We start from the raw sequence: 24,841 nt of genomic DNA on the forward strand, positions 1-24,841 counted from the left end.
CATCTGGGGTGAAGATGAAGATTCCTCACCCTCATCCTCAGGTTCCTGGACCCTTTCAGGCTTTCGGGCCTCTCAGACTGAAATGGGTCCATTCGGACGCCAGCAGACACTTCAGCCAACACTGAAATCCTTGGTTTAGGTCCATCTGTGAAGCGTGGGCTGCAGGTCTCCCTCTGCCTCACACCGGCAGGCTGTAGGCAGAGGGAGATCTGCCCAACACTGGCCTGTATGTGTGTGTTCGACATGTCCGGAAGCATCCTCAGCAGTGGCAGCCTGCCCCTCTGCTGAATGAACAGATTCACACACAACCCAGTTGGCTTGGCAGCCGTCAGCAGGCTGGGTTCCTTTCTCCTGCCTCCCCCCTCCTCCCCCTGTTTCTATTCAAGCCGATTCCTGGCCTATGTACTTCTGTAATATTTTGGTGCCAGCCGGAGCCACAAAGGCACTGCCAGTTAGCTCCAGCCAGCCCTCCAACACACTACCGCCCCTTCTTCATCTCCCAGTGCAAACAAACCAAGAGCAGCTCTTCAGTGCAAGACTTCCATATGACCCCAGCTCCAGGCGGAGAGGACTGAAATGTTTCTGCCCTCACGGAGCCTCCTGCGGCCGGCTGAATGTGGGTTAGGGTTAAGGGTTAACCCTTAAACCGTGCTGCAGCCTGTGGCTGATTCTGACTCAGTTTCCTTCAGCAGGTTTACTCTCAGTCTTTTGATCTCTCCCTCACAGCTGCTGATGCTGCTCTCTGGTGGTTTAATGAGGAAGAAGTGGAATAAATAAGAGGCAGTGAGCAGACAGAGGAGGGCAGGATGGTTTCAGAACACTGACAGTGAAGCTTCAGACAGCATCTGCTCCTGATCGGCTCGGTCTGCTGCTCCTCATTACAGCACAGCCTTATTTCCGACAGACATGTCTGTGTGTGACTTTATCATCCCCCCCCCCACGGCTTCTGGGAACTCAGAGATAGGAGGTTTACTCACTCCAGCCCCCCCCCCCCCCCAGCTCTGATCATGTTATCTGCTCAGCTCTGATATCACAGAGGCAAACAGCTGGCTTCATGCAGCTGTGGTCTGTCATCATGTTGTTTACTGGGAGGCTGAACCCAAAGAAGCCCAGTTAAACTGCAGCTGACACACATTCACCTTCTTCTTCTTCCTCACCGTTCCTCTGTGTGCAGGCGGCGTGCATCCCGGTGCTGCTGAGTAACGGCTGGGAGCTGCCATTTTCTGATGTCATACAGTGGAGCCAGGCAGTCATCGAGGGAGACGAGAGGTTATTACTGCAGGTAACGCACACACCTGCACAGGAAGTGTGATCCCCAGACCCACACACCGAGGATTGGACGATAAACATTAAATAAATCATTTGCAAACACCACAGGACGACCCGCTCACAGCTGACCAGGGTTACAGGCAGAAAATGTAAATAACTGTTTATATGGAGCTCTGCTGATCCAGCTGGAGGCCTCATGCACGCACTCATGCACGCACTCAAGCACACACCCACGCACCCTGTCAGAGGTCGGTGGAGACGGGAGGACCCAGATGCAGTTCTTTCAATTAAAAAAAGGTTTATTTCCAACCAACACAACAACAGGAAGCAAGGCAACAACAGAGCCGGATTAAAAATACTTAACTGTGAACCCAGTGCAGCCGATGGTAATGAACCCAGTGCAGCCGATGGTAATGAACGCAGTGCAGCTGATGGTAATGAACCCAGTGTAGCTGATGGTAATGAACGCAGTGCAGCCGATGGTAATGAACCCAGTGCAGCTGATGGTAATGAACCCAGTGCAGCCGATGGTAATGAACCCAGTGCAGCCGATGGTAATGAACCCAGTGTAGCTGATGGTAATGAACGCAGTGCAGCTGATGGTAATGAACCCAGTGTAGCTGATGGTAATGAACCCAGTGCAGCTGATGGTAATGAACCCGGTGCAGCCGATGGTAATGAACGCAGTGCAGCTGATGGTAATGAACCCAGTGTAGCTGATGGTAATGAACGCAGTGCAGCCGATGGTAATGAACGCAGTGCAGCTGATGGTAATGAACCCAGTGTAGCTGATGGTAATGAACCCAGTGCAGCCGATGGTAATGAACCCAGTGTAGCTGATGGTAATGAACGCAGTGCAGCCGATGGTAATGAACCCAGTGCAGCTGATGGTAATGAACCCAGTGCAGCCGATGGTAATGAACCCAGTGTAGCTGATGGTAATGAACCCAGTGCAGCCGATGGTAATGAACGCAGTGCAGCTGATGGTAATGAACCCAGTGTAGCTGATGGTAATGAACCCAGTGCAGCTGATGGTAATGAACCCAGTGCAGCTGATGGTAATGAACCCGGTGCAGCCGATGGTAATGAACCCAGTGCAGCTGATGGTAATGAACCCAGTGCAGCTGATGGTAATGAACCCAGTGCAGCTGATGGTAATGAACCCGGTGCAGCCGATGGTAATGAACGCAGTGCAGCTGATGGTAATGAACCCAGTGTAGCTGATGGTAATGAACCCAGTGCAGCTGATGGTAATGAACCCAGTGTAGCTGATGGTAATGAACGCAGTGCAGCTGATGGTAATGAACGCAGTGCAGCCGATGGTAATGAACGCAGTGCAGCTGATGGTAATGAACCCAGTGTAGCTGATGGTAATGAACCCAGTGCAGCTGATGGTAATGAACCCAGTGTAGCTGATGGTAATGAACGCAGTGCAGCCGATGGTAATGAACCCAGTGCAGCTGATGGTAATGAACCCAGTGTAGCTGATGGTAATGAACCCAGTGTAGCTGATGGTAATGAACCCAGTGTAGCTGATGGTAATGAACGCAGTGCAGCCGATGGTAATGAACCCAGTGCAGCTGATGGTAATGAACCCAGTGCAGCCGATGGTAATGAACGCAGTGCAGCTGATGGTAATGAACCCAGTGTAGCTGATGGTAATGAACCCAGTGCAGCTGATGGTAATGAACCCAGTGTAGCTGATGGTAATGAACGCAGTGCAGCTGATGGTAATGAACGCAGTGCAGCCGATGGTAATGAACCCAGTGCAGCTGATGGTAATGAACCCAGTGTAGCTGATGGTAATGAACCCAGTGCAGCTGATGGTAATGAACCCAGTGCAGCTGATGGTAATGAACCCAGTGCAGCTGATGGTAATGAACGCAGTGCAGCTGATGGTAATGAACCCAGTGTAGCTGATGGTAATGAACCCAGTGCAGCTGATGGTAATGAACCCAGTGTAGCTGATGGTAATGAACCCAGTGCAGCTGATGGTAATGAACGCAGTGCAGCTGATGGTAATGAACCCAGTGTAGCTGATGGTAATGAACCCAGTGCAGCCGATGGTAATGAACCCAGTGCAGCTGATGGTAATGAACCCAGTGCAGCTGATGGTAATGAACCCAGTGCAGCTGATGGTAATGAACCCAGTGCAGCTGATGGTAATGAACCCAGTGTAGCTGATGGTAATGAACCCAGTGCAGCTGATGGTAATGAACCCAGTGCAGCTGATGGTAATGAACGCAGTGCAGCTGATGGTAATGAACCCAGTGTAGCTGATGGTAATGAACCCAGTGCAGCTGATGGTAATGAACCCAGTGTAGCTGATGGTAATGAACCCAGTGCAGCCGATGGTAATGAACCCAGTGCAGCTGATGGTAATGAACGCAGTGCAGCTGATGGTAATGAACGCAGTGCAGCTGATGGTAATGAACCCAGTGCAGCTGATGGTAATGAACCCAGTGTAGCTGATGGTAATGAACCCAGTGCAGCTGATGGTAATGAACCCAGTGCAGCTGATGGTAATGAACCCAGTGCAGCTGATGGTAATGAACGCAGTGCAGCTGATGGTAATGAACCCAGTGTAGCTGATGGTAATGAACCCAGTGCAGCTGATGGTAATGAACCCAGTGCAGCTGATGGTAATGAACCCAGTGCAGCTGATGGTAATGAACGCAGTGTAGCTGATGGTAATGAACCCAGTGCAGCTGATGGTAATGAACCCAGTGCAGCTGATGGTAATGAACCCAGTGCAGCTGATGGTAATGAACGCAGTGCAGCTGATGGTAATGAACCCAGTGTAGCTGATGGTAATGAACCCAGTGCAGCTGATGGTAATGAACCCAGTGCAGCTGATGGTAATGAACCCAGTGCAGCTGATGGTAATGAACGCAGTGCAGCTGATGGTAATGAACCCAGTGTAGCTGATGGTAATGAACGCAGTGTAGCTGATGGTAATGAACCCAGTGCAGCCGATGGTAATGAACCCAGTGCAGCTGATGGTAATGAACCCGGTGCAGCCGATGGTAATGAACCCAGTGCAGCTGATGGTAATGAACCCAGTGTAGCTGATGGTAATGAACGCAGTGCAGCCGATGGTAATGAACCCAGTGCAGCCGATGGTAATGAACCCAGTGCAGCTGATGGTAATGAACCCAGTGTAGCTGATGGTAATGAACGCAGTGCAGCCGATGGTAATGAACCCAGTGCAGCCGATGGTAATGAACGCAGTGCAGCTGATGGTAATGAACGCAGTGTAGCTGATGGTAATGAACGCAGTGCAGCCGATGGTAATGAACCCAGTGCAGCTGATGGTAATGAACCCAGTGCAGCCGATGGTAATGAACCCGGTGCAGCTGATGGTAATGAACCCAGTGCAGCTGATGGTAATGAACGCAGTGCAGCTGATGGTAATGAACGCAGTGCAGCCGATGGTAATGAACCCAGTGTAGCTGATGGTAATGAACGCAGTGCAGCCGATGGTAATGAACCCAGTGCAGCTGATGGTAATGAACGCAGGTGACGTGAGTTCCATTCACAAGCTTTACTGTGCAGAAAAGAAGCCTGATGTTCACCTCGTCCACTTCTCTGGGCTCGGAGGCGTCTGGGATGGACCGTCACACGGTGGAAACGTGTGCTGTGGTCAGACCCATCAGTATTCCACATCTTTGTTGGAAGAAATGGAGCAAAGAGCAAAAGCAGCATCCAGCCTGCTGTCAGCAACCAGTCCCTGCAGCCAGGCTCTGTGATGGTATGGGGTTGGATCAGGGGGCAAAGCTCATTTCCACTTCTGTGATGGCAGCATTAATGCAGAAAAGCTCACTGAGATTTTACAGCAACATATGCTGCCTTCAAGGCCACATCTTTTCCTGGGACGTCCCAGCATTGTTCAAGCAGACCATGGAAAACCACATTCTGCCACATTCCAAAGGCCTGGCTGAGGAAGAAGAGGTACGGGTGCTGGACTGGCTGCCTGCAGTCCTGACCTGTGTTTGCAGGCTCTCAGATGAACGGACCTCACCAAAACTCACATTTCACTAACATTTACACACACATCGTCTGCAGTCTGAGGGTAAAGCGAACAGAACACTATCATGTGGAACAGAGCGCAGCAGGAAGATGTTTGAATAGAAACCGGATGAAATAACAGCTTTAAATCAGAGTTTTGTGCCTCTTTAATGGGCGCTAATTAAAAATGTGTCTGGCCACAGGGCTTCTTCCACTTTGAGTCAGGGAGCTTAACTCTCTGACAGTAAATCAATCCTGGTGATACATGAGAAACCTCTAGTTCAACCCACACTAATTAAGGTCTAACTGTGTCAACAGCTGGTCCTGAATCAGCACCGAGTACTGTATTTTCAGGGGGTAGATTTAATGCTGATTCTTCTTTTCCAGCTGGTTTGAATGTACACAACCCGCCTCTGCAGGAATCTCTGGTTCATCTTTTGATGGCTGAATGCTTTGTGTCTGCAGGTTCCGTCCACAGTGAGAGCTGTAGGAAATGAGCGGGTCCTGGCCCTCAGACAGAGGACACAGATGCTGTGGGACGCCTACTTTTCCTCTGTGGATAAGATCGTCCTCACCACGCTGGAGGTCAGCCCGCAGCTTCCCCAACTCTCTGACCGTAACCTCATGCCAACAGAGCGAATCTGTGGATAAATATTAATGTGCTAAAAGATAAACTTTGTGATACACCTTATTGGATGCAGGTTAGTGTAGAGACGTGACCGCTGGTGTCTGTGTTCACCTCCTGAGTTACAGACGGTCGCTGCCTCCTCGGAGCGGTGGAGGGGCGGAGCCCAGCAGGAGGAAAGAGGCGGGGCTAATTTACTTAGCTAACCATGTGATCTGCACAGACTGAACTGATTCGTCTGACTGAGCTTCATCCAGCTGCCATCTGGGCGCATCATTGTCCCACCGGCCTTCGTTTAACTCCCACCAACATGTTCTGCTTGGTGGTCGCCCTGTTTCAGTTATTACTGTCACACAACGTGCACACGCACGTGCACACGCACAAGGAGAACAAACACAAGGGAACATTTCACGCTAGCATTTTAATGAAAATGGAGTGAATTTGCTTTCTGGCGTACTGTAGCCAGCAGATATGAGCAGGTCCGGGCTGAGAAGAGATACTGAAAAGAGACGTTGTTGGCAGATGATAGGTGGTGGTTTCAGGGTCAGAGTCCTTATGATTACCGGGTCGGATCCTGCTGAGGAAGTGTGAAGCATCCGATCCGCCTGACATCTCAGAGAAATGCCCTGATGTACAGACATGTTATTACTGTTCGTGCCTCCCTGCTCGCTGTTATCAGACTTTACTGCTCGATCCCAGAGAAGTTTGCATCATCCTCCTGACTGTCACAGGCCACCCCGTCTCTTTAGTTTTCTGTCGTCGAACATGCAGCTGGACTGAGATGATGTGTGGAGATGAGAACAGCCTCCTGTTAGGTGCAGCATGGGTTCTTACTGCTGATGTTAGAGATGTTGGGAAGGAGCTAATTCAACCCAAGTCCCTGATGTTAGCTACAAAGAGCTTAATGGAACGGCTCCATCTACTTGAATGCTCCTGCAAAGGCTTCTGTCCCAACTGGGTCCCTCCGTTGGTCCCAGGATTGTCGTCTAGCAGCTCCTACACCACGCCTAAGACAATCCAAACTCTGTTCATGTGTCGTCCCACGATGGTGGAATGACCTACCGAGCGCTACCAGAACAGGGGCGTCCCTGTCTATCTTCAGGAAGCTCCTGAAAACCCAGCTCTTCAGAGAGCATCTCCTATCCCAGCACTTACCTTGTACTTCCCTCCCCCCTCTATCTCTGCACTTTATCTTTCTGCACCTCCTTCTATGCCTGCACCCTATCTCTGCTCTGTCCCCTCTGACAGAGTCGGACTCCTGGGTTCCTTCTATGGAGCTTATTGTTAGCTTTTTATAAAGCTGTTATATCTTCATTTGGAAGTCACTTTGGATAAAAGCGTCTGCTAAATACAGAAACAGAAACCTGCTGACATGTTAAAAAGTCCCACAGCTCGAGGGCAGCTGTTGCAAATGATTTATAATCAAAATGATAAAGGAGAGCTTCTGGATGATAATCTGTTTATGAACATTCCTCCAGCACACGCCTCCTGTTGAACAGGAAGTGAATTGTGTTCCCTCTGCTGCTCTGATTCCAGCTTCATATCTGTTCCTCCTCAGATCATTAAGGACCGAGTGTTTTCTCACATATCAAGGAACAAGTACATGTGGAACTCCCTGCCAGGAGGTCTGCTGGTCCTCCCAGAGTACTCCACTCACCTGGCTCATTTCCCTTTCTACTATCTGGGACTAGGTAGACACACACTCACACAACGACACATGAAAGATGTCAGAAGATAAATGAATAATCAACCCTGTCATCTGATATTCAGTTTTTAAGATCACACTTTGATTCCACGAACACCCATAAATAGTTTCTGTGGTCAATATGAAAACGGTACGGTCTGTTTTCTGTATTTACTTTTGATTAAACTGGCTCCAGGAACTAAAACCTTTCAGTCAGCCTCAAACGCAGCAGAAACATCAGATGAAACCATCTTAAACCCTTTGTGCTCGGACCTCATCATCATGTTTGGTAAAGCGACTGAATCAGACCTGACGGGTTTCAGGTTCCCGGGTTACTGGAGGAGCATGTTGAAATGATCCCTTTCTTTTTCTCTGATTTGTGATCATGTTCAGGGATCAGTCCTGGTCAAGAGTTCACTGCTGTCATCCACGCCGTCTCGCCACTGGTCTCCCAGTCGCAGCCAATCATGAAGCTGCTTCAGGTGGTCTCCAAGTCAAAGTACTGCTCACAGGTAAACAAACCAAAGCGGGGTCACATGGTGGCGAAGCTGCAGGAAGCACAGCGTGCCGACTGCTTCCTCCAATCAGCCCACAGAACAAGGTTCTCTCCAAACAGAAGTGGTTTCTGTGGCTCTAAAGAAAACTGCTGCGTATGTTTGGTCCTACAATGTGGTTCTCAGCTTTATGATGCACAGCCAGCAGGCCCCGATCAGGTGACCTCGGGCCCCGGTCACCTGACCTCGGGTCCCGGTCACGTGACCTCGGGCCCCGGTCACGTGACCTCGGGCCCCGGTCACGTGACCTCGGGCCCCAGGGGCGCAGCTGGGATTTTTGAACTGGGGGGGAACAAGCTGTCAACAAATGATTTCAACTCAAGTTATTTTTCAGTAATTTGGGCATTAACTGGCGCTGAAGTAGTTCCTTTTGTAATACCCTACGGGCCAATAGTTTGCACTAAAAAGCCATTGTAGAATTATTTGAAATCATGGATAAATTAACACTTAAACAAAAGGCCCACCCGATGAACAGCAGCCGATGAAAAGATCTGCAGCTGTGAAACATCTGCAGCTGAGAAACATCTGCAGCTGAGAAACATCTGCAGCTGACAAAGATCTGCAGCTGACAAAGATCTGCAGCTGACAAAGATCTGCAGCTGAGAAAGATCTATAGCTGAGAAAGATCTGCAGCTGAGAAACATCTATAGCTGAGAAAGATCTGCAGCTGACAAAGATCTGCAGCTGAGAAACATCTATAGCTGAGAAAGATCTGCAGCTGACAAAGATCTGCAGCTGACAAAGATCTGCAGCTGACAAAGATCTGCAGCTGACAAAGATCTGCAGCTGACAAAGATCTGCAGCTGAGAAAGATCTATTGCTGAGAAAGATCTGCAGCTGAGAAACATCTATAGCTGAGAAAGATCTGCAGCTGACAAAGATCTGCAGCTGACAAAGATCTGCAGCTGACAAAGATCTGCAGCTGACAAAGATCTGCAGCTGAGAAAGATCTGCAGCTGAGAAAGATCTATAGCTGAGAAAGATCTGCAGCTGAGAAACATCTATAGCTGAGAAAGATCTGCAGCTGACAAAGATCTGCAGCCGACAAAGATCTGCAGCTGAGGACACCATAACGTGGGAGAACTTCTCAGCAGGACGGACCCACAGAAAATATTCATATTGTGTTTACCCAAGAAGGCTGGACCCTCTCAGTGCTGTGGTGGAGCACTTATTAGTAGCCTTGTTGTTGTCTAATATACAATCATTGTAATCATGGAAGTCTCTGCCATCATTAGCAGTCATTTCCAGTGGATCCTCACATGTGAACTGTGCTCCTCCTGCTGTTCCAGATCATCATCCTGTGGAACAGCGAAAAGCCGCCGCCCAGTCGGAGCAAATGGCCCCCCATGCCTGTTCCCCTCACAGTGACAGACGGCAGAAGGAAGGTGAGCAAACGACCTGTGCACGCCCCCCCCCCCCCCCGCCGGAGCCGACACTCACCTCTGTTTCTCCCTCAGACCACCAGTCGCTTCCTGCCTCACGTTGCCATAGAGACAGAGGCGGTGCTGAGCCTGGACGAGGACACGGTGCTGCTGACCAGTGAGGTGTGTGAAGAGCAAACCTGAGGCAGTCAGACACAGCTGATCAGTATCTGTGGAAAACCTGCTCTGTGTGTGTGTTCAGGTGAACTTTGCCTTCCTGGTGTGGAGAAGTTTCCCCGAGCGGATCGTCGGCTACCCGCCCCGGAGCCACTTTTGGGACCCTCTGAAGCACGCCTGGGGCTATACCTCCAAATGGACCAATGACTACTCCATCGTCCTGACGGGAGCTGCCTTCTACCACAGGTACAGCCACACCTGAAACACCTCGCAGAACAGCCAAACCGGGACACAACTGTTTGTACAGCTTTGGTTCAGATGAATTCAGAAGTTGTAGAAAGGAGTTCCCGCTGGTCTTTAGAGTGATGATGCAGCGTCGTGATTCAGCAGAACATCAGCCAGATGTGAGCTCATCTTTGGACGTTCACAGGTTTAATTCTGTTTTCTAATTCTTCTGAGGCTTTACAGCATAGGTGTCCAACTCTGGCCAAATTTGGCCCGCGAGGCAATTTCAAATGAATATTAGAGCTGGTCCGCCAGTATTATACGGCGGCAGCGCCGTAACGCCGCATTCACCGCTTATACTACAAATCCCATAATGCTCTGCTGTTGTTTTGGCGCGTCAGTTAGGACAGAGGCAACGCCCCTCCTGTGTCAGTAGCGTCTATGCTAGCGGTCTTTAGCGGTCTCCTTCGGCTGAAAGCCCCGCGCCTCTCCCCCAGACCACACCTCAGACCACAGCTGTCACTGTTACCTACCAAAAAATGGCAAAAAAAGGCAGAAAATAGAACTTTTCTGCACAGGTGGGAGACAGAATGCCTGTTTATGTAAAAGACAGACCTGTTTGTCTTGTTTGTGGCGCCAGTAGCAGTAACTAGTCAGTAACTAGTCAGTAACTTAGTAACTAAGGAGCACAATATTAGAGGAAACACCAGGACAAATATATTATTATTATTAGCAACCCAATTTTGCAGCCTGGACTTTAAAGTTAAGCCTTGCTGGTTCAGTTGTTAAACTGGTTGGGTTCCATATTAAAAGGTTCATTTGTTCAACCTTGGCCCTCTTTGTTCAATTTAAAGTTTTGTCCCACTGTATTTGAGTTTGACCCCCCTGCTTTACAGAGATTTTCTTATTTAGATCCAAACGGATCGAGTGGTTCGCTTTTATTCAAACGGATTTAAAAACCAGAGTTGATCATGTTGAGGTGAGGTCTCTCCAGAAGCTTCTTTTATTCTTCTTATTATGTAAATCATGTGGTTTATGTCCTCCTGGGACTAAAACCGAAGCTGCTGCAGCTCAAACGCTCCATTTATTCCTGAACATCTTTCTTCTCTGGAAGTGTTCAAAGGCCTCATGTTGGGAGCTTCTCTTTAAGAGCCCCCCCCACCGCTGACTTACTGAACCAGCTGAGTGAAACTCTCTCAGTCACAGAGGGAATATGGGTCCCACTCATTGTCCCGCTGGGGTTGAGTTGGTTGTGCAGATAAATGGAATCGCAGCGGCGGCCCATTTGTCCCAGAACATATCGTTAACTTCCTGCTTACTGTGATGTCACAGATCTCTTTGAATCATGTTGGATATTTTTGTGACAGAACAAACGCATCACACTGACCGGACCTGTGCCTCTGCCCTCAGGTACTACCACCACCTGTTCTCCCACTACCTGCCCCCGTCTCTGCGGGCTCTGGTGGACCGGACCTCCAACTGCGAGGACATCCTGATGAACTTCCTGGTCTCTGCTGTAACTCACCTGCCGCCGATCAAAGTGGCTCAAAGGAAACAGTACAAGGAGCTGCCCGGTCCACAGGTAGGTACCGCCTGCTCCTGATCAGACGCCGGGCCGGGCCGGGGCGCTGAATGACTCTGTCCTGTCTCACCCACCAGGGTACGAAGAGCGCCGCCTGGGCCAACCCGGAGCACTTCAGCCAGAGGCAGGAGTGCGTAAACACCTTCTCCAGCTGGTTCGGCTACATGCCTCTGGTCCACTCTCAGTTCCGCCTGGACCCCGTGCTTTTCAGGGACCAAGTGTCCGTCCTGCGGAAGCGGTACAAAGACCTGGAGCGGGCTTAGCTCCGACAGGACAGCGGACGGTGCCGTCTTTCAGCCCCCTGGACGGACAAACGGACCCGCCAGAGGAGGACTGCCTGGAACAGTCCGGTCTGTTCTGGACCAGAAACAGAGGAGACGGAGCTCTGCGAGTCAGACCGAAGGACAGCAGCAGAAGAAACACATCCAGATGAGCTGTGATGAGGAGCCGGAGGCTGGTGCCATGCACACCAGTGCTGCTGTGCACAGGCTGTTGCCAGGGAAACGGATCACATGGAAACGCAAACTGTCAAACCAATAAAATGGGTTCTAAATGCAGCTCTGGCGTGGTTCTGGTCCAGTGTTTACTGCTCACAGACACCACCAGGTAACCTGGTTCAGGTGATCGTTCAGGGGTGGTCTCACTACATCAGTCTCATCCCGTTTCCATGGCGACCACCTGCTGTTAATAGCAACCTTTAAAGTAAACCCGCTCTGAGCTCCAGTTTCTGTCAGTTTCACAGCATTTTGTCCTGCTTTACGACCTCCAGCAGAATCAGAACCAAACACGGTGGCTGCAGCTTCTAGGTTCTCCTGCCGACCCGTAAACCCCCCCCCCCCCAAAAAAAATATTTTAACTTATTTTCTTTGTGTTTGTGAGATTCATAAAGAAAAAGTGCCGAGTAACATGTCAGCAGGAGCGGGAGTATGGTTCTGTTCAGGGAACAGGTCCCTCCGGTTCTGTCCACTTTCCCACGTCTCAAACACGCCGTCAACCTTTTTTACCCTCAGTGGGCCGGTTCTGGTTCCGGTTCACACACAGGAAACATTGTTTTAAAAAAAATTTATTTCATATAAAACAGAAACTTTTATCCAACAGTTTACAAAAATAAAGTCAGAGGTTTGGGACGGCCTCGAGTGAACAGGTGAGAGGCTCAGGAAGCTCAGGAAGCTCATCACACACACACATGCACCCCCCCGGGGGCTCATTTAAACCCTGAACCCCCCCCCCGGGGGCTCATTTAAACCCTGAACCCCCCCCCCCGGGGGCTCATTTAAACCCTGAGTCGTCAGTGGAAACAGAGGGAGCTCACCTGCTGTGACTCACCTGCTGTGACTCACCTGCTGTGACTCACCTGCTGTGACTCACCTGAGGCAGGTTGGACTCATTATGTAAAACAACAAGTCCAGAACACTGAGTCCCTCACAGCTGATCAGAGCTTCCACCTGCTTAAAAACCAGTGTCCCATCAGAGAAACCAGGTCTGCACCAGCTGGTCTGCGAGGGGGCGGGGCCTCTTCAGGGGGCGGGGCCTCTTCACAGGACGTCACTTCCTGAGTGTCAGCATGGCGTTGACGTCCCACAGCAGGTTCCTCATCTGGTCCATCAGAACCTTCAGCTCCTGGTTCTTCTGACGCACTTTCTGCCATGAGATCATCCCGTGTGTTAATAAACAGAACCATTGGACCCCCCCAAACAACATAAAGGTAGGGTTAGTTTAGTGTTAGGGTTAGTCAGAGTCAGGGTTAGTTAGGGTTAGGTTTTTACTCAGCGGTCTCCCTCCTACGCAACCAGCTGGTTACCATGGAGTTTGGTGTAGAGACCAAGGGGCTGAGGGAGAGGGAGGGAAGGAAGAAGAAGGGGTGGGTTATGTTCTTGAGTTCTGGTGATCTGCGGCTGCGATAGGAAATCCCTTGAGGTGAGTGTGCAGGTGTTTGAGTGTGGGCTGTATGCAGTAGGCTCGAGGCCCTTTGTTTGTGTGGGTGGGGGGGGGGGGGGACAGAAATGAGGTAGGAAGTGTAAAAGAAATGGTTCTGGGAGACTAAGGTGTTAATTTTTGGGAAAATTAATTTTCCCGTGGTGGAGCCAGGGGAAGGACTTATGGTTGGGTCCTTATGGTCCTGTGACCTTAAGGCTGGGCACTAAGGGCAGTGAAGGATAAGGGAAGAGGGGGTGGTGTTCCTGTTGGGGAGGAAGAACTGCACTCAGACATTTTGCAGACCATGTTCAGAAATAGCCTTCATCATCAAATCGGGCTTAATTCAGTGTCAAATAGGAGTCCTGTACTCCAAGAACACCCAGGAGTGTATTCCAGGAATTCACCGAGATAATCAGGGCTAATGCAACCTTTGCCTTAGCCCAGTGGCCCAAAATGAATCTGCTTAAATCCTGACAACCGTGGAGGTTCATTCCGTCTGGGAAGATTAGAGAATCATGGCAAACAGAGAATAATACGGCTCCACCATCTCCTGAACGGCCCCCAGACTCCGTGGCTGTGTGGCACCACATCTGAGCTGAGGCTACTCTGGAGCGTAGCTGTGGATCGAGTGAAGAAGGTTGTTCTGAGAGCTTAGTGCTCGACCCGTGGTTTCATACGACCACCTTCCATCCTGATAAAGGCTGACTCCTGTGGATGAGGAGCTGCAGCCACAATATTCAGAAATATATACTCAAATAAATCAATATTCATTTAGAAATATTTCACAAACTGCATCTCTCCTCCACAGAACCATTAGCAGTTTTAATTGTTGAAGGCACAGGTGGATTCTGGGTGGACTCGCCCTACACTGGGGTTAGGGTTGGGTTTGGGTTTCCTTTCCTCCATCATTGGCTGCAGCACAGCTCTAACTACAGAATGAAAGGATGTGCATCGTCTCTGCTGATCAAACTTTCCAGACAGAAACCCACCTGCAGAACCTCTCGTCTCTCCTGGTGGACATCTGGGCTGCAGGGCTCCACTCGGACAGGAAGCTCCTCTCCAGCGTACGGCACCAGCTGCAGACACAGCACCAACACCTTTGAATCCTGTCTATGAAACCTGAAAGCTCCCTTCAAGCCTCTTCCTTACCTCCGCCGGCCCCTCCTGCAGGTCAGAGGTCATCTCCACACAGCGCTCATACAGCAGCCGGAGCTTCCGGAAGAGCAGGGCGAGCTGCCGGAGGTGCTCCTGGAGCTTCCCGAACCGGTCCTGGTACATGGCGTGGCTCTGCGTCACACCGTTAGGAAGCTGGAGCAAAGACACACAGCACCGCTCGTCAGACAGTGGTCACATGGCGGGTTCTGGCTGTCATTAGCAGGTATCAGAACCAGCTGGAAGGCAGCTGTTACAGCGAAATACAGACGTCGGGTCCAGGAATACTGCTGCTGGCAAGCCTGCCGAACAGAACCAGAGAGGAAGGTGGGACTCCTTCCTGAGGCTGAGTGAGCTTCTCCCACCAAGAGATAAAACACACTGATAAAGTGCTGCGTTTAGTTTGCGTCTTTACTGGAAACTAAAGGCAAACAAATGAGATAAAAGATGCCATTCTGTTGGAGGAATATGTCAGGAGGGGTCAGCTCATAAAATAACGTTAAAAAGGTTCAAACCAATAAAAAACTATCAAATAACTTTAAAAAGTGGTCTTCTTCAATAACAAATGGACAGTTTAACAACCTACTTTAAGGAGTCTGCCCAAAACAAGACACCACAGAAGAAGACAAAAGAGCAAAGAACCTGTCCTGCTGCATTGTGGGTAATTGGGGATCACAAGCCGTTTCTCAACATGCGCACTTCTCTGTAGTCGTGTTCTTCTGAAACGTCACCACTTCAGGACCAAGTACTGCTCAAAGTACTGCTCAAAGTACTGCTCAAAGTACTGCTCAAAGTACTGCTCAAAGTACAGCTCAAAGTACTGCTCAAAGTACTGCTCAAAGTACTGCTCAAAGTACAGCTCAAAGTACTGCTCAAAGTACTGCTCAAAGTACGCTCAAAGTACTGCACAAAGTACAGCTCAAAGTACTGCTCAAAGTACTGCTCAAAGTACTGCTCAAAGTACTGCTCAAAGTACGCTCAAAGTACTGCTCAAAGTACTGCTCAAAGTACTGCTCAAAGTACTGCTCAAAGTACTGCTCAAAGTACGCTCAAAGTACTGCTCAAAGTACTGCTCAAAGTACTGCTCAAAGTACTGCACAAAGTACGCTCAAAGTACTGCTCAAAGTACTGCTCAAAGTACTGCTCAAAGTACTCAGGAACGCTCCACATCCCCAGGTGTGAACTAGCTCCGCCCATTTTACCCAGGATGCTTCTGTGGGGACTTCAGACAGCTCGCTATCCCAGAAAGCAGTGCGGCACAAGCAGGGAAAAAGCGTACCGAAGTTGTCAGGTATGCTATTATTAAAAATGTGATTATTTAGACAAAGATTTCAGGTATTTAAGGATAACTCCTTGTTTTAAAATACCAGTACGTCTTCTCTGTTAATAGAATTAATAGAAGTGCATTTTAACATCAGGGAGGTGACACGGATGTTTTTAAAGGTTTATATCAGGGTTCATTACCCTAAAGAAACAACTTCTAATGGTGTATTTTATTATCATTTAGTGGGCGCTGCGTTGTGTTAGTGAAATATTAAGATTATATTAGAATGACATTCTTATCATGACACGAACTTTGCAAAGACTGTCAGGAACATTAAAAAGTGATGGTTTCACTCCTTCCTTTAAACAGCTGAGTCCAGTCCTGTCAAAGTCTGCTTTAAAGTGACAGCTGCAGACGTCCTTTGGGATAAAACCTCTCCTCCTGAGTGCTGCTGCCCATGCCCGCCTCCCCCAGTTATCTTTTATAAACCTGCACAAAACAGCTGCATCTGAACAACGCTCAGCTCTCCGAGCTTCTGGAGCTACAGTTCAGGTTCATAACTTACGTTAGCAGTTCATGTTGGTGCTGTGGAACTGATTCAATAGATCATTTAGGAATAACACGGCCTGCTGAGCACAGTTATATACAGTGGCTGATTGCCACTCTGTCACTTTCATCATCTTACTGATGTCTAACTAACAAAAACAGCTTCTGTTTTCTTGTCCTGACGTAAGCTAGTAATAAGCTAGTTTAATTTATCTTATCTTAAGAGATGCATCAAATTAAACACGTTCATAACAGTTAAATAATATAAAACAACTGCTTATTTATGAAATTTTAGTTCCAAGTTTATTCTTTCGGCTTTTCTTTCAGCCAGATGCACAGCTGTCAGAAGCCCCGCCCCAAGATGGCGGCCGTGGTGACGTGCCTGACAGGCTTCTACCTGTATTTATCTATGGATCCCTCCAACATGACGACACACTGTGGGACTCACCTGTAAACCCAGTTTATTCCACCGATCCAAACGTTCAACAGAACCCAAGACAGCAACTCATAATGATCAGTACAGTGACGTAAGGCTAATCAATATCAGCTGGGTGGAGTTATCTAACCGAGGAGTCGGAAGCTCGGCTGAATGTAGATTCAGAAGATATTATATCTGGGGGTCCAGACCCACCATCAGGCGGAACATCGCCGGAATCTGCCTCACCTGCGTGGCGCGCGTTATCTGGAAGATCTCCATGGTGCGTGTGACGATGTCCTGCACGGTCTCCTGGCCGATCCTGCAGAGGAACACCGGGGAGATTTCCCTCTGCGCTCCCTGCTGGGGCAGCGGCTGCTGGCCCGGAGCCGAGGCGGCGCTGGGGGGCAGCTGCGGGGGCATCCCCGGCTTCTGCGGGAGGGAAGCCGCCATGAGCACGCAGGTCTGCGGGGGATGATGCTCCGCTGGAAAGGCTAACTGGGCTTACGTAGAGAGTTGGGACTAATGTTGAATGAAACCCACAACTGGTCATGCAAAGAGCGCATAACACATGCCGAAGAAACGCAGCGCGCGGACGACCGGGCGGGCACGAGCTAACTGCTAACGCGTTAGCCTCAACAACAATTAGCTTTAAACACAATATAAAATAGTTGGCTTCAGGCGACCTAACAGCTGCCTCGTCCCTTGAATCGGTGCCTTGCTTCGGTCCGTTAGAGTTCAGATGAATCCGGTTTGCTCCTGATGTTGGGGTAACACTTTTCTTATTTTATTCAATGAGACAAAGCTTACCGCGTCTCATAGCGTCACTTCCGGGTAGAGAGGCGTCCGTTTCCCGCCACTGGATGGCGCCCTGAAGCCAGTATCGCCGAAGCGGAAAACGGCGTGTAAAATATGTCAACTCTTCCCTAAACTGTTCAAATACAAGCAGAAAAAAAGCTAAATATGTCTGAAAGTGTCCTGCTGACAGGACCGCGTGACTGTAGAAGTCCAACAGAACCGATCAATGTGACAGAAACGAACCAGCTGCCGTCTCTCTGGGAGGGAGGCATGAAAACTTAATTTATCTTTATCTATGAATAAAGAAAATGTATCTATGTGTTTCCATAAAAACAGGAAGCAGCTGCAGAGATTCACTGAAACATGATCAAACATGAACATAAACCCAGAATCTGAGGCAGAAACAGAGTTTTTATCAGTTCTCAGCAGCTTTAAAGTGAATCTCTGGTCTGAGCTCCTTTATTCTCCAACACAGCCTGAACCCTCTGAGACAAGCTTTCTGTCATTTCTTTAAGGAGTCTTCAGGAATAGTTCTCCAGGCTTCTTGAAGGACATCCCAAAGCTCTTCTATAAAAAGGAAGGAAGCAGGGCAGAGAGACATGCAGTAGCTGTAAGATCACTTCTGTTTGTCTCTTACTAAGCCTTTAACTCAGCCATCAGCACGGATTCATTTATTGTTAGAATAACTATCATTATTTCTGCATCTAAAGGGGCAAAGTTCTCTCTGATATCCTCGAGAAGTATGAGGAGCATTCTAAGACAAGCAGCTCAACTCACAAAGAAGAGTTTTCCTCATTAAAGGAGAATATGACTCCCCATAAAAACAATACCCTCCCATTAGAAACCTTTCCACACATAGCTCTCATAAATGTCAGAAATTTGCAATGAGGAAATGGGTTAGAAGGAAGGAAGTAAAGTCAGAATCTGAATAACGAAATCAGACAATAGAACAGAAACGAAAAGAATGAAGGGAGTGAATCCAGAAAATAAAAGTGAAATGGGAATAAACTGTGAGTAAGAGCGGCTTTAAAGAATAAAGGTTCTCCCCCAGTTAGTCGTCTGACTTCACGTTTCTGTTCAAACATCAGTTCTGAAAAATGAGTTTTGCAAAAATTTGAGGACCAAATGAAATATTCACAAGGCTTCTCCTCCTCTTAATGGTATCCTCCCAATCTTATGGTTTAACCCTGTGAAACACTGATGTGACGCAATCAGAGTCTCTGTGAAACTTCTCAGAGAAAGGGAACGATCTGGAAGCGTCACAACAGTAACTCATGTGTTCAGCTTTCCTGATATGATGCCCTGCCGCCCTCCGTTATCAGAAAGGCTCATTAAAACACCTGATAGCAGGAAATATACAGCGCCCTGATAACACAGCTGATAAACCACCACAAAGAGCTGCTTGTGCTCTCAGTGCAGAACAACATGTCTGCAACAGGAAGGAATGAGTTTCCTCTCAGCTCCTTCACCCATGATGAGACTAAACTCAACTGACATTTCCACAAAAATCTGAGAATAAAATGCAATAAAAATTCAAATCTGTAATATTTCTAATGGTTTGAACCTTTATTCAACAGCTAGTCTGAATAAACTATTTTCAGTGTCTTCACAGAGCAAATTCAGAGTATTTAAAGGTCCGATGGCATGCTTTTCCATGTATTATCACCTGTAGTGTTGAAACGATGTATCATCACCTTAAACTTCACCCACAGCCAAACAAAGGAGTTTTATGATGTTTTATCCAGTAATATCAAAGTCTCACACACAGTTTGAAGTTTTTCTTCAGCCGTTTTACCCACAGTTTAGGATTTCCTTCTGTTGTCACATTATCCACACAGTGCTCGCTCATGGGAGCCAGAGCGCGCACGTTATCCACAGAGCATTTTAAAAAATGGAGCTGCAAGGAACGGCTTTTTAAAGCACAATACGTGATCAACGAGTCAGAGTTTCTTCCAGTAAATGTGTTCATGGTTGTGAGGACCGGTTAGGGTTTCAGCTTCTCTAAAGACCCAGAAATCTTGGATCAGTGGAAGCAGTTCGTTTCTCCCTCCAGCTTCAGTCTGGAAAAGGTTTGGATTTGTTCGCTTCACTTCACAGACACCAGTTTTATGAGCAAAGAACCAGTAAGCTGCCTATTCTGCAGGGAGACTGAAGCTGAAAGCCGAGGCTGTTCCAACACTAAAAGGACACGAGTCTGAACTCAAGCTGTGAGTGAAACTGTTTCAAATGTCTCTGCTGGAATCAGACGTATGTGCAGATTTTACAACAAACATCATGGTTACACTGAGTGAAAAGGCAGCTGAAAGAGCTAATAGCACTTTGTGTTAATGAATACAAACACAAGACGTCTGAACCTATTATTTGTTGCTTCTGCAACTGCTCAGAAACACAGTTACTCACACCAGCAGGTCCTGAACAGATTTACCAAACATACACCTCCTGCTGTGATCTTCATGGTGATGGTTCATCATGTTTCTGTTTCTGTATTTATCAGACGCTTTTATCCAAAGCGACTTACAAATGAAGATATAACAGCTTTATAAAAAGCTAACAATAAGCTAACAATAAGCTAACAATAAGCTCCATAGAAGGAACCCAGGAGTCCGACTCTGTCAGAGGGGACAGAGTAGAGATAGGGTGCAGGCATAGAAGGAAGAGCAGAAAGATAAAGTGCAGAGATAGAGGGGGGAGGGAAGTACAAGGTAAGTGCTGGGATAGGAGATGCTCTCTGAAGAGCTGGGTTTTCAGGAGCTTCTTGAAGATAGACAGGGACGCCCCTGTTCTGGTAGCGCTCGGTAGGTCATTCCACCATCGTGGGACGACACATGAACAGAGTTTGGATTGTCTTAGGCGTGGTGTAGGAGCTGCTAGACGACAATCCTGGGACCAACGGAGGGACCCAGTTGGGACAGAAGCCTTTGCAAGAGCATTCAAGCAGATGGAGCCGTTCCATTAAGCTCTTTGTAGCTAACATCAGGGACTTGGATCTGATGCTAAGGGCAGCCAGAGGAAAGCTATCAGCTCTGAGCAGAACCACGGCCCAGTTCTCTGGACTCCAGCTCATCTCAGAGGGACAGAAAGACAGTGGACACGTGTTCTGTGGGCAGATGAGTCCACGTTTCAGCTGCTTCTGGGGAAAACTGCTGAGAAAGAGCATCCAGCTGTTCTCAGAGAAAGGTTTAAAGCCAGCGTCTGTGATGGTCTGGGGCTGCAGCAGAGTCCAGGGCATGGAGGGCTTCATCTGGGTGAAGGTACCACTGATGCATGCTGGATGTTGGAGTTCTGGAGAGACAGATGCTGCCATCAAGGCTTTTCCGTGGTTATTTCAGCAAAATGGAGGCTGCAGGTGTGTGTGATGAATGCACAAACTAAAGTCATGTTGTTATTTCATAAACCTGTGAGCTGTTTCTTGGGTAAAGTTTAGCTTGGTTCAAACCAGCCGAATGTCACAGATTCCTGCGGCTGCAGTCAACATGCCAACGTGTGTTTTTCTGCAGACTTTTATTTAAACAAATGTAAAATATGTGAAAGTAAGTAAAGTAGAATTGTTGTGTTATCACAGTCAGCTTCCAGGGTTTCTGTGGTTGCATTCCATGTCAAGGTGAAGGACTTTATCCAAGTAATTTATCACTGCAGGTTTCCTGTGTTGATTTTCTCCTGCGGTGACCTTGGTCCAGAAGTTAAATACAAAGAGAGACTGAGAGTTTTCATCCAAAGCGACTTACACTGGTAGGCAGTCAGGGGGTCTTGCCTGAGGACCCCTGCTGGATGTAGTCTTACCTCTACTCTATCAGGTCCCGTTGCACAGGTTGACCCTGCAGTCAGGAGGACTGAGATAACTAAAGAGATGGTTTCAGGGTGAAGATGACTGGTCTCAGTCAAAGTTTGAGAACCTTGTGTTTAATTAACATTTATGTTAAATGGTTAGATTTGACCCAAAGTTAATAAAATGTATTGGTTATTACTGGTCTGTCAGATCAGAAAGAAACTATTAAGAATATTATAATCATCTATTTATTTGTTGTATTTGTTACTTCTTTTCATGCTTTTTTTACATTTCTGACTTAAACTTTATGCATCCTCATTTCAGTGATTATGTGTTAGAAGGGTTGGGCATGGGGGGGGTGCAATGATAAGGTGATTACTGTAAAAAAAGCAATGAAATGAAGTGTAACTCTGACCAAAGAAGAGCTGATCTGCTTCTAAAAGTGAGAGTTTGAGTCAGGTTGTTATCTCCTGTTATCAGCACTGATGCTGTGCACAGCTGGCAGGTATAAAAGGTGAGATGGGAAGGTGGAGACAGCCATAAAGTTCAAAACGGAGCACGATGAAGCAGATGCTGGTGCTGTGTGTCCCTCTGGCCGTCATGTTTCTGGGCGGCAGTCAGGTAAGAAACACTCATTGTGTAGAGAAACACTTTGCTGCATCTGATTGGTGGACAGGATTCAGCTGAATTCTGAACAAACAAAGAAGCTGACATTTGTTTTTTAAGTTTAAGTGTGGTGGCATTCAAATCAGTAAATGGAGAGATTTACATGGTCCAAAGAAAAGGAAGGAAAACAGGCAAAGTGAGGCTGTGTTTCTGTTTAAGTGCATTTAGTGCGTGGCGTGGATCCTGTAAATGCTCGTATTTTAAATGTATTCATATTTAAATATTTAACAAATATTAATGTTAATGTAGCTATGAAACAATTCTTTAAAACATTCTCTGCACTCTTTTTGTTTTTCTGTCTTAACAAAATACTGATTTCTTTACAAAATGTTTTCTTTACATCAAATCTTTAAAACACTGAACTGTACGAGCAGCCAGTAAGTTTCTACTTTGAGTTGAATTAAATCAGACAACCAGAGAAGAAGAGCAGTCTGAGGAGGGGGGCTTACGCAGCGGCGGGATGGGATCTGGAGTTATTGCATTTAAAGCCATGACTCTTTAAACAAGCCTTTCTTACACATCTGTGTGTGAGTCACCAGCTGAGAAAGTCACATCCAGAGCAGAAAGGAAGGAGAAGTTGGGTTCAAACACAGATCGATCATGAGCAAAGATGGTCCCTATTTCCCACCGATAACACAGCAGGAACCTTTGGAGCCGAAACTTCAGTTATGATCAACAAGGGACTGTTCGTCAGTCCGTGTGACGGGAGCAACTGAATAATCAGACCTGCTTCACCGTCTCTGAGTCTTTCAGACCTGCTTCATCGTCTCTGAGTCTTTCAGACCTGCTTCACCGTCTCTGAGTCCTTTAGACCTGCTTCACCGTCTCTGAGTCCTTTAGACCTGCTTCACCGTCTCTGAGTCCTTTAGACCTGCTTCACCGTCTCTGAGTCCTTCAGACCTGCTTCACCGTCTCTGAGTCCTTTAGACCTGCTTCACCGTCTCTGAGTCCTTTAGACCTGCTTCACCGTCTCTGAGTCCTTTAGACCTGCTTCACCGTCTCTGAGTCCTTTAGACCTGCTTCACCGTCTCTGAGTCCTTCAGACCTGCTTCACCGTCTCTGAGTCCTTCAGACCTGCTTCACCGTCTCTGAGTCCTTTAGACCTGCTTCACCGTCTCTGAGTCCTTTAGACCTGCTTCACCGTCTCTGAGTCCTTTAGACCTGCTTCATCGTCTCTGAGTCCTTCAGACCTGCTTCACCGTCTCTGAGTCCTTCAGACCTGCTTCACCGTCTCTGAGTCCTTCAGACCTGATTCACCGTCTCTGAGTCCTTTAGACCTGCTTCACCGTCTCTGAGTCCTTTAGACCTGCTTCACCGTCTCTGAGTCCTTTAGACCTGCTTCACCGTCTCTGAGTCCTTTAGACCTGCTTCACCATCTCTGAGTCCTTCAGACCTGCTTCACCGTCTCTGAGTCCTTCAGACCTGCTTCACCGTCTCTGAGTCTTTCAGACCTGCTTCACCGTCTCTGAGTCCTTTAGACCTGCTTCACCGTCTCTGAGTCCTTTAGACCTGCTTCACCGTCTCTGAGTCCTTTAGACCTGCTTCACCGTCTCTGAGTCCTTTAGACCTGCTTCACCGTCTCTGAGTCCTTTAGACCTGCTTCACCATCTCTGAGTCCTTCAGACCTGCTTCACCGTCTCTGAGTCCTTTAGACCTGCTTCACCGTCTCTGAGTCCTTTAGACCTGCTTCACCGTCTCTGAGTCCTTCAGACCTGCTTCACCGTCTCTGAGTCCTTTAGACCTGCTTCACCGTCTCTGAGTCCTTTAGACCTGCTTCACCGTCTCTGAGTCCTTTAGACCTGCTTCACCGTCTCTGAGTCTTTCAGACCTGCTTCACCGTCTCTGACTGTTTCAGACCTGCTTCACCGTCTCTGAGTCCTTCAGACCTGCTTCACCGTCTCTGAGTCCTTCAGACCTGCTTCACCGTCTCTGAGTCTTTCAGACCTGCTTCACCGTCTCTGAGTCCTTTAGACCTGCTTCACCGTCTCTGAGTCTTTCAGACCTGCTTCACCGTCTCTGAGTCCTTTAGACCTGCTTCACCGTCTCTGAGTCCTTCAGACCTGCTTCACCGTCTCTGAGTCTTTCAGACCTGCTTCACCGTCTCTGAGTCCTTTAGACCTGCTTCACCATCTCTGAGTCCTTCAGACCTGCTTCACCGTCTCTGAGTCCTTCAGACCTGCTTCACCGTCTCTGAGTCTTTCAGACCTGCTTCACCGTCTCTGAGTCCTTTAGACCTGCTTCACCGTCTCTGAGTCCTTTAGACCTGCTTCACCATCTCTGAGTCCTTCAGACCTGCTTCACCGTCTCTGAGTCCTTTAGACCTGCTTCACCATCTCTGAGTCCTTTAGACCTGCTTCACCGTCTCTGAGTCTTTCAGACCTGCTTCACCGTCTCTGAGTCCTTTAGACCTGCTTCACCGTCTCTGAGTCTTTCAGACCTGCTTCACCGTCTCTGAGTCCTTTAGACCTGCTTCACCGTCTCTGAGTCCTTTAGACCTGCTTCACCGTCTCTGAGTCCTTTAGACCTGCTTCACCATCTCTGAGTCCTTCAGACCTGCTTCACCGTCTCTGAGTCCTTTAGACCTGCTTCACCGTCTCTGAGTCTTTCAGACCTGCTTCACCGTCTCTGAGTCCTTTAGACCTGCTTCACCGTCTCTGAGTCTTTCAGACCTGCTTCACCGTCTCTGAGTCCTTTAGACCTGCTTCACCGTCTCTGAGTCCTTCAGACCTGCTTCACCGTCTCTGAGTCTTTCAGACCTGCTTCACTGTCTCTGAGTCTTTCAGACCTGCTTCACCGTCTCTGAGTCCTTCAGACCTGCTTCACCGTCTCTGA

The 24,841-nt window shown here is 48.3% G+C and overlaps 2 protein-coding genes across 4 annotated transcripts in view; one reads left to right on the forward strand and one right to left on the reverse strand.

Moving 5' to 3' along the window:
• The window catches only part of ext1c (exostoses (multiple) 1c), a 61,213-nt gene extending 49,104 nt beyond the window's left edge, over window positions 1-12,109 (forward strand). For all 3 annotated transcript variants that reach the window (XM_072370989.1, XM_072370990.1, XM_072370991.1), the window contains exons 4-12: window positions 1,175-1,282; window positions 5,743-5,862; window positions 7,461-7,593; window positions 7,980-8,098; window positions 9,430-9,525; window positions 9,598-9,684; window positions 9,764-9,924; window positions 11,314-11,485; window positions 11,563-12,109. In XM_072370989.1, the coding sequence (XP_072227090.1) occupies window positions 1,175-1,282; window positions 5,743-5,862; window positions 7,461-7,593; window positions 7,980-8,098; window positions 9,430-9,525; window positions 9,598-9,684; window positions 9,764-9,924; window positions 11,314-11,485; window positions 11,563-11,748 (1,182 nt within the window). In that variant the 3' untranslated portion in view covers window positions 11,749-12,109. The remainder of the gene's footprint in view (window positions 1-1,174; window positions 1,283-5,742; window positions 5,863-7,460; window positions 7,594-7,979; window positions 8,099-9,429; window positions 9,526-9,597; window positions 9,685-9,763; window positions 9,925-11,313; window positions 11,486-11,562) is intronic.
• A 469-nt stretch (window positions 12,110-12,578) lies between these two features.
• On the reverse strand, window positions 12,579-17,606 carry LOC140275511 (mediator of RNA polymerase II transcription subunit 30). The gene is made up of 4 exons (XM_072370992.1): window positions 17,029-17,606; window positions 14,552-14,710; window positions 14,392-14,478; window positions 12,579-13,126 (listed from the first exon to the last, which is right to left on the reverse strand). The coding sequence occupies exons 1-4, from the start codon at window positions 17,230-17,232 to the stop codon at window positions 13,031-13,033; spliced, it is 546 nt and encodes a 181-aa protein (XP_072227093.1). The 5' UTR covers window positions 17,233-17,606; the 3' UTR covers window positions 12,579-13,030.
• Window positions 17,607-24,841: the final 7,235 nt, after the last annotated feature.

The sequence above is a fragment of the Leuresthes tenuis genome, unplaced genomic scaffold (genome assembly GCF_036924035.1).
Source record: "Leuresthes tenuis unplaced genomic scaffold, fLeuTen1.0.hap1 SCAF_18, whole genome shotgun sequence".
Lineage (NCBI taxonomy): Eukaryota > Metazoa > Chordata > Actinopteri > Atheriniformes > Atherinopsidae > Leuresthes > Leuresthes tenuis.

Coding starts and splice junctions, on each gene's coding strand:
- LOC140275511 (XM_072370992.1), bottom strand. CDS start 17,232: ATGGCGGCTTCCCTCCCGCAGAAGCCGGGGATGCCCCCGCAGCTGCCC. Junction 14,711..17,028: donor AGATAACGCGCGCCACGCAG/GTGAGGCAGATT, acceptor TCTTTGCTCCAG/CTTCCTAACGGTGTGACGCA. Junction 13,127..14,391: donor AGAGACGAGAGGTTCTGCAG/GTGGGTTTCTGT, acceptor ATCTCATGGCAG/AAAGTGCGTCAGAAGAACCA.